This window comes from Dinoponera quadriceps, unplaced genomic scaffold (assembly GCF_001313825.1).
Source record: "Dinoponera quadriceps isolate SergipeBrazil2010 unplaced genomic scaffold, ASM131382v1 scaffold405, whole genome shotgun sequence".
NCBI classification, from domain to species: domain Eukaryota; kingdom Metazoa; phylum Arthropoda; class Insecta; order Hymenoptera; family Formicidae; genus Dinoponera; species Dinoponera quadriceps.
The window spans coordinates 235515-245285 of record NW_014554754.1 but is presented as its reverse complement, the minus strand read 5'-3'; the positions used below and the strand labels follow the sequence as shown (position 1 = coordinate 245285).

The window sequence follows — 9771 nt, the reverse complement described above, 5'->3', positions numbered from 1 at the left end:
GGGGGGGGGGGGGGGGGATATGTGGCCTCGGGACTGCGGATTGAACAGCCCGCGGACATCCGAAGTTGCATCGGTAAAGTATTAGGGCAGAAACGTGTGCCGCACCAAGTGACCGTACACAGAGACACGCGCAATCATACAATCGCATCTACACGTTCGTCGCGATCATAACCGCCCTCTCTTACGCTACTTAACGGTCCTTTTGACTTCGTAGATAGTATGATTTTCGAATTGTACGAGAAAACAGCGACGTTGCCGCCGACGACGACGACATCGAGAAATAAACCGCCGCTTACCGCATTGCGGTACATTGAATTGTCTCCGAATTTATCGCCGCGAAAATCTCGTTGTTATTGTTATCATTGCGAATTATATTCGTATCGTTATCGTAACTATGATTATTTCATTGTATATCACACGACACGCATATAGATACGTACGAGAAGCTGAATGAGACAAAAGCAAGACTAACCGCGAGTATCTTGACTCGTACGAGACGACGACGACGAGAGTGCGGACTTTCTTCTAGGAGAGCAATTCAAAATGATGTTGTCATCGTCGACATATTATTGCATTAACATATTATTATAATTTATTCTTATAACGTCATTATATATCGTTATCGCTACGATTGCCGTGATTGTCGTCGGCGCCTTCCGCAGCGAAAGCCACCGTTACGTATTATACATATTATTAGATAAACGTATCGCCGCTGATCTCACGTTTGAGGGATTTCGACGGAGAAAACCGATGATGATGCCCCGTGATTAAACTACACTGCGTATCGTAGCCGATGATCGTGACGAGTAATCGACCAGAAGAATTAAGAAAAAAAATATAAAATTAAGAAATAAATACAAGAAAAATACAAGAAGCGGGACACAAAGGCGAATTATATATCTATCACTGTATCGAGAGTTGTGCGCTGCGTTTACGATTTATATATATAAGCTAGTTCATTTGTAAATAAAAAAAAACTATTTGACTCTTTGACTCGTCGCGTTGTTAATTGATTCTCGCGCGATACCCCAAAATATCCCCCATCCCACTCGTCTCTGTGCAGAAAAAAGAAGTGCTGGATTCAAGTATATAAATAATTATTACAATTTTCTCTTTAACAAATCTTTACTTGGATTGAGGAAATTTAATTTTGATCAAGTAAATACTTCATTTGGAAAATATTTTATCTGGATCGAGCAAATATTACTTACACGTGTGATCAAGTAAAAATTTCTTAAGAAACATTGGAGTAATTATTTACACTTGAATCTAGAATTCTTTTTTCTTCCGTGCACGTATTGTCTTATAACAATTTCTCATAAATCTATATTGCTTCCTCACGCGAGAGCTTGTAGACGCAGAGAGAATTGCGGAATATATTGAAGCCATAACGAGATGAATACATTCAGCCTCGATTTCGCGCGATGATAATTTGCGAAGAAAAAAACTATTTGTACGACTCGGACTCTCGTAGCGTTGTTAATCGATTCTCGCGCGATGCCCCGGAGTATCCCACCTTATCCGTCTCTACGTATTGTTTTACATTCATTTCTTCAAATCCAAATCGCTTTCTCACCAGACGCTACCAGATGCAGAATCGCGAAACATGAGAGATACGCGAAGCCGTAATGCGATGGATGTGTGTCTCGCGCGCGATAATTTCTGAAAAACGGTACCCAACGCGACCGGCGAGAGGGGAATCGTCCGATCTCTCGGCAGGGAGGGTCCTCTTCGTCGTCCGATCGTCTACGACGTCTCTCGCCTCGCGAAGAGAACACGATACAATCGCGCGTTCAAGCGACGCAGGGCAACTGCTGGTACATGAGACACATGCCGGCGTTGTCCTCGATGGTGCCGCTGCCGGTGTTGCCACCGGGTCCGAATGCCACCCTGATGCGGAAGGGCGTCGACCAAGTCTCCACTCGACAGTTACCCTCGGCGTCGAGCTCGTCCCGGCTGCACAACGAATTGCCGCAATGCTCCAGATTGCAGATACCGGCCATGTTATTTCCGGGCTGCAACGGACGTGTTCGGTGTGTACGGTCAGCGCGCATCGAGCGAAATGCAATGCTCGCGAGCCGAAGTGAACATGAACTCACGTACCGTGATGAACTCCTCGAAGTCGCAGGGGATGAGTATCCTGTCGCGACACCGGCCGCCGACCGACGGCGGGGCCGGGCTCGAAGCGCCGGAGAGGGCCGTCGTCTCCGTCTCGGGCGATCCCGCGCCCGAACCCTCGGCGACGTCCGCGTCGGAATTGTTCGCGAATCCAGCTTCGGGGGCGATGCTCGGGCTGACAGGCGTGGCGGACGCGTTTCCGGTGGCCACGTTCGCGGCGTTCAACGTTTCCGGCGAGCCGAGTCCTATCCGAAAAGAGTCTCGCGTGCACGGTTGATAAGCGATACCGCACATGTCCCGCTCCTGACGCACGCACAATAAGTAATCGTGCTCGGCGAGGTATCTGCCGTTCGGCAGATAATTGAATGTCCTCAGCGTGCCGTTCGGTGAGCGAAAGTATTGGAGGCAGCCGACCGGTGCACGCTGCTCGAAACCCAGCTGCAGCACGCGCATCTCCCACATTCGTGACTGCAGTCCGCCCGGCAGCCGGAAGTTCAGGCTGATCGGCTCGTCGCCTTCGTTCACGTCCACGTATACTGTCGATACAGGCCGGGCGCGTGCTACTTAAATTCCTCTCGGGAAACATCGCGCGCTACGCTCTGACCGAATGAGATTCTCACGACGGACTCTGAGAAACTCTGATCTTTTCGTTCCTACTGTACCGTATATATTAGATCATTTTATCAGGATATCGGGAGTACATTGTAGAAACGATTACTCTCTGAACGGTCTGCAATTCAGCGACTGACAATCGAGATGAGATATCGCAATTTATACAAAAAGTCCGGCGGTCGAAACGTTCGAAATCGAATATAAGCGGTTCTCACCGTGCTGCCCGCTGTTCCACCCGCACAATTCGAAGGACGTCCTGCCGTTGTTAATCTCCATGACATCCTCGTCGCACACACCGGTCATCGCATTCGGTTGACCCTGAAACATAATCTTACCGGCTCGGCATATTCGTTTCGCGTTTTCGTACTTTTCGTCGCGATCGTGCGACACACGCGACCGAATCCGAAAAATAGATTTTTGTCCTTTATTGCGCTCTCTATTCTCGTTTAATTGCAGTGATATAAAAATGATAAAAAACGCGCTATTAATAAAGAAGGGACATTTTACGGACATGACGAGCAAGTAGCGCCGTGTCTTCTGGGTGACGGCAATTCAGAAATAATCTCCGTCGCTCTCTCTCTCTCTCTCTCTCTCTTTCCTTCTCACTCTCTTTATCTTTGCGAAAGAATACGAGCTTCATTCACACGTCGTGCGTGTGTGTGTGTGTGTGTCAGTATCGACATTGCTTGGCGACTCGCGGAATATTAGATGCGCCAACGGAACGACACTAGGGGAATCGACAGTTGCGATCCACCTATTCCCCCTTGCAGATAACGCTCTAAGTATAATAAAGTATCCCTGAAACTTACAATGTTGAAATGGACAAAGTCGATCCTCAGCTGGCTGACCTCCGTATCGATCTTCCGTACAAGCACCGAGCAGTTCATAGGCCGGTCGATGAGGTTGGGAAAACCAGGACTGGTCACGTAGGTTAGATTATTTTGCACCTCATTGTCGCAGCTTGCCGTGACTGAGAACCGTGTGTATATTAATTACCGGCGCAATTGATCGAACGCTCGTACGTATACGTGTGCGTGTGTGTGAGCGCGCGCGCCAATGTGTCTCGCGTTTTTCCGTTTGCGTTACCGAGTATTTTATCAGAGACGCCGACTTGGTCGATTGGCCGGCTGACCACCCACTCACCTGCTTCGTGCACCTGCTTGTGTCGGTTCTAAGCGCGATTACAAATTGCGTGAGCGCGTTGTGCGTACAACAAACGGACGTGCGATACGTCAACAAACGCGACGTCGATTGTCGCAATGCTCGCTTGAGAAACGTGACGGTCGCATATATTTCAAACCGAGAGTCGTTAATAATAATTCTGTTAGCCTTCTGAAGTTAAGTGGGAAATGAGACACCTGAGTTTAAAGCGTCACCGTGACGCTCAACTATAAAGTGCGCAGTGTGCAAACTACAACAATTCGCCTCTCCTTCCCGTCCTACTTCTCTCTCTTCTTCTTCTTCTTCTTCTTCCACGGGTACCTGAATAATTGAATAATTTTCACCGAGGGGGCAGCCCGCATCGAAATTTGTCAATTTCACGCGGCTCAGGGTGATGCGCGCGGCAAGTGCGCGCAAATTACAGCGTAATCGCTGTTACACGATAAAGAGGAGGGGAGGGGGGAGAGCACGCCGGAGAATCTTCGCCGGGAAATCTCCCGCTTGAAATTCATGCGCGGATGGATTAAACGCGCACGCGAGACTTCGTTCCAACGACTTTCGCGTCCCGCACCGTCGTGGGCGTCGTCGTGCGATATTCTCGCGAGCAGCCTCCGGCTTCGATAACGAGTTCTCATTCAGGTATTCAGTGACCGTTTTAGAATCTCGGGACGCTATTCAACGGGCCGCTAGCTAGAAGAAACGGTTACTGCCTTCGCATGTAGATCTTACTTCCTCCCTACAGCTGGGAAACAACTTGGTGGACAATATAAAAAATGCATGAACGCTTGATGTCGCCGTGTTGCAGGCAGGACAGCGTAACGTTGCCAGCGGGATGATACACGCATTCAACGATTCAATGAAAAGAGCCGAGAGAGAGAGAGAGAAAAAGAGAGAGGAGGAAAAAAGGAGAGGATAGCTTTCGATCCGAGGCTCGCGAGCACCGGTCAGATTTATTATATGCGTGCTCGCGCACGCGTGATAACGAGATCTCCTTTGAGTTACGCGAGCAGGGTGAATGGTGTGAAATTTTAATGACGGTTTCTTCGAGCGGAAAACATTTAACTTCTCGATACGACGCGAGAAGCTCCTCCCGGCGAGGCGAAACTGGCTCGAGTGAATTCGCGTCGCTGCCAATTGCTGAGTACACGTTCGCACTTCGCGATTCTCCGATCGCCGCGGTATCATGTCCTCGCTCGGCATGATGCGTATTCGCAATCTAATAGTAAAACTCGGACACGGTGCGTCCATGGTGCACCTCTCGCTATGCGGGGACGGCGAGAGGTGGTATTCGGGAAATCGGTCAAGAATCCGTACGCACGGTATGGCCCTGTTTTCGACTGTGCGCGCAGTATGTACCGTGGTGGAAAAAACGAATGCGAGACCGCTGACAAAAGAAGAAGCGGCGAGGAGGAGCAATTGGACGGGAAACTTTATAAAGCACGGCCGGAAGACGGAACGGTCTCGAGCCGGTAATAAAAAGTTTTCCGCGCGCGCGCCGGGAAGCGATTTATATCACGGCGAGAATACGCTCGTGTCGCGACGAAAATTTTATCGTCGCCCGGGACATATCCGGCGGGTAACCGTCTCTTCGCGTTTAATTCAGATCATCATCGCGCGCGTCCTGTATCCGTGAAAAATTATTCACACGACGACGACGACGACGATACATTCATGAGGAGTGAAATTTGAAAAGGCGAACGACCCGAATCGACATTTTTTTACGATTCTTTGATGCTCTTGAGGATAGTTTACACCTATTTAAGCAGCCTGTAGACTACACAGAAAAAAAGCTAGAATCAAGTAAATGTAATTACCTGTTTTACTCTTAAATCAATATTTTTACCAATTTAATTATATTTCAACAATTTGTGTAAATATTTATTTTAATGCAATAATATCTTAGTTTGTAACTGAATTATTGAGTGTAAGTGTAAAATGTAAAGTTGTAAAATTTAAAAGAGTACTTACTAGAATTACATATGTAACATTTCTTTTCCATTGAAGAAATCTGGTAGTTTAAAATTTTAATTTTCGGTCCAGTAAATGTTTTCTAAGAATGAATTCCGATATCCTTAACATTACGAATTTGACACCTGTCACAATTGATTTAACATGTGCAAATAAATGTTTATTTAGACGAAAGAAATATTATATTGTGTGTATATATAGTCAGTTATATTTTTACTACTAGTAAATATTTGCCAAGGAATATTGGAGCAATCATTTTACGTGGATCAAGTAAATATTACTCGAACGATAGTACTTCTTTTTTTCAACGTAATAAAAACCTACTTTGACGATACTACATCTGTTAAGTGTTCTCCTGAGCCTCTAATTTTACAGACTCAATTTTTAATATTACCTTGAAGCTACGAATTCTCTCGATATCTCAGTTATTAAATTCACACGAGTATTCAAGACAACCTATCTTGACGCTAAAAACAGCGCAAACGGGAATCTAAAATATTTTCGTGGTCAAAGTAGGAGGAAATTAGAGTATCATTAAAATCGTACCTGTCTGGCTATCTCGGCTCCTACTGTATCGTAGAATTAAAGATTTAACGTAACTGTCTGGCTATCTCGGCTCCCACTGTATCGTAGAATTAAAGATTTAACGTAGAGCCGAAATTCCGGCTCAGGAATTCCGCGTAAATCTCGGAAGCGCGCGAGCCTCGGAAACGCAATCGCGCCCCGTCGTCGGGTCCCTCACGGTGCGATGCTCGTGACCGCGCCGAAAGGCAATTAAGTAACTGTATATAACTTGGCCTTCTCGAGAGTTCTTCCTCGTCGCGCGCGAGCTCTCCGCGTACCGTTCCTCCTTTTTTCCCCGCCATCCTCGAGTGCTCCCTTTCACGCTATCGAGGAGAACGTGCTGCTTGAGATCGCAGCTATAGCTATCCCGATACCGTTAAGCTAAGCGGAAGATCGCCGGTCGATGTGCAGGCGATGATGCGAATGCGAAAATCGCGCTCGGGAAGCAAACGACGAAGATACCTCGAATTGCGCGCGCGCGTCCCGAAGACTCCATCGAGAGAGTGCGTGTCCCTCTCGTGTTTGCGCGCGCCACGCTCTTCGTTCATCTCGAATCAAGAGGAACTCGGCTTCCTGTGCACATTTTTTCTAACCGTGGACGGACAGAACAGGCCTTTCGAGGCTGTTACAGCAACGTGCTATTTCAATTTTTTAATTTTTGCAGGAAGATATATAAATATTTATCGCGCAATGACGCACGTACCGGACTAGCAATTTCATTTTTTAATATAAATTAAACAACAAAAAAATAGTATTTCGCTACAATAACGGCGATCGGGCTTTAAAAGGACCGTTCTGTCTCCCCGTTGGTCGCTTCTGCAGATCTGAGAGATGTCGATATAAGTTTGGCAATGTTTTCTCTGTTGATTTTGGAAGAAGAACCGGTGGGGCCGATCGCACGGAGGAGAATATATCGGAAGACGCGGAGTACGTCGGCTGCGAGGAAAAGTTTCCGCTTCCGACCGGGATGAATCGACGTTCCTAGGCAGGACGTTCCGAATGCGCGCGACGATATATATTCGCGACGCGACGAAGGATGGACGCGCATTTACGCGAATGACAGGTATACTCACATATGCAGCACACACCGAATCCGAGCGCGCACGGTCCGTGGGACACTCCGTGCTGGATACGGCACTCGTATGTGTTCATGCATATCCCTTGACGTCGTTTGTCCTCGGACAGGCACTCCTCCTCGACCGGAACGGGGAAGAAGTTTAACACTGCGGGCATAAAGGTGGCCGGGCAAAAAAAGGATGAGGGAACGAAAAAAGAAGAAGAAAAAGAAACGAGAACACGGTACACGTGGTCGAGCGCGTGTGACGCGGCGAAAAACGCGTTTCGAAGCGCTCGATCTTTCGAGCGCTGCTCTGTCGCGAATTAATCCGTTATAGAGACGGATGTAACGGAATAATACCGATTATTTATAGTTTACACGTCTATTTTTCCGTGCTCCGTTTAAATGCCAGCGCTTTTAAATCATTCCCCCGGCATGCCCCTCGGATGTCGTTCGCACGCATTGGAAAAAGCTTTTCGAAGGAAATACCTCGGCGGCAAAGCGAATTTTGCCATTTACCTCCGCTACACCGTATCGCAGTCGATATATATATATCACGATACGTACAATATCACGTATACGTTCTTAAGAGCGAAACGGCACGTGCCTCGACTGACAAGGGACCAACGAGCGGCTTCGGACGGTAATGGATTTGTCGGGGGTCCGGTAATATGGCAGCGTTTACGTCGTTGTTGACGAACAATCGTATTGTGCAGCGAATTCGTTACGCGCTCCCGAAATGTATACGCACGAAGGGTGATGCAACAAGACAAACGCGAGAGGAATATTTCTCGAATACCTCGAAGGGATTCCAAGGAGCCGTGCGTCGGCGTTATTCGTGAGGTTCGCTCGCTCGCATTCTGAATTTGGAAAATATTTTCACGATCCGCGCGGCCGATCTCTTCGCAGTTATTTGCAGGGGATTACTCACCCCTCGGCGAAAATCCGGTCATATCCGGCGGCTCCGGACGCAGCTCGTGGGACGCAGGTCGATCCGCCGCACGGCTCGACCAGAAGTGCAGAGGTCCCCAGAATGACCATTGATGCGTGATCGCCGGCAAGGTGAGCAGCACACCGACGCATCGCCCCACCGTCGACGGATACGACGTGCCGGCTACCGTGACGATACACAAAACGAATACCCCATGAAAGCGTGAGAGCATAATCGCGCCTGGGGTCACCGATGCTCGCGAAAGACCGCACGCATTCCTGACGGCTCGGCGCAAACCCGTCCGCGAGGACACATCCGCGCCTCAGACACCGAGAGCGGTGCCCACCGACCGACTGTCAATGAGACCACGCGGCGAACAGACCCACGCATCAGGACCCCTCCTTGCACAATATCCCCCGTATACTCCTCCTGATATGTTTCCGCGTGCGGCATGAATTCGTATCGACGCGAAAGGGGACATGTTATAACGGTCACGAACATAAACGTACGTCCACGTGATATCTCGCGTTAGAGAATTCGGTACAAGGAAGAGAGGGGACGCGATTTATGACGAGGAAAGAGATCGTGATGCGAAGAACGTGATAAGTAAAATATTGGTAAATAAAGGAACCTTCAAGCGAGCGTTTAGGTCACCTTGTTTCAATTATTAACGACGGTTTCACATGACGATAAAATGACAAATATATATATGCATATGTATATGTGCGTGCGTGCGTGCATGCGTGTGTGTGTATAATTACTGATCGGTATCATTCATTAAAGACTGACATACTACTTGAAAATGAAATCCTTACTACCCGTAATTGAAAAGTTGTATCAAAAGATAAAAATGTCATCAAAAGGAATTAGTCATCAAAGAGATAGCTTGGGGCATATTTTATAGCTTGAAGTCTTTCCGGAGATATTGGTGAATGTAAACTAATTTTTAACAATGCTGCGTAAATACAAATCAAAGATCAATCAAATCAAAGATTCATCGAAAGTAAACATTTTTGACGAAGTTTGTCGAGTTGTACAATATAAATATCTTACACAAATGGCATTTATATCAATTAAACGCATAGACTTCGTTTTTTAATATACATATTCGCAAATTGCGGTTTGATTTTTTTAAACAAATTATTTAGTACCGAAGCCAAAACCGTTTTTCAGCTTTGACCGTTCACGCTAAGCGAACAAATCGACATTCGCCAAGCAATAAAAAACTAAAAGCTCTCTTTTTAAAACGCATTTATGACATCGTTATTACAGATGCATTTTCAATATAAAATCTTAATCGAAAGATAAGATTGAAAGTTAAACAGTTGTCATTTTTCATTTAACTCGATATATCTTCGCG

At 47.0% G+C, this 9771-nt stretch overlaps 1 protein-coding gene across 1 annotated transcript; it reads right to left on the bottom strand.

The window, feature by feature from the left end:
* Positions 1-9: 9 nt before the first annotated feature.
* On the bottom strand, positions 10-8643 carry LOC106741304. The gene is made up of 6 exons (XM_014613123.1): positions 8412-8643; positions 7497-7646; positions 3540-3700; positions 2946-3048; positions 2104-2654; positions 10-2015 (listed from the first exon to the last, which is right to left on the bottom strand). The coding sequence occupies exons 1-6, from the start codon at positions 8641-8643 to the stop codon at positions 1794-1796; spliced, it is 1419 nt and encodes a 472-aa protein (XP_014468609.1). The 3' UTR covers positions 10-1793.
* Positions 8644-9771: the final 1128 nt, after the last annotated feature.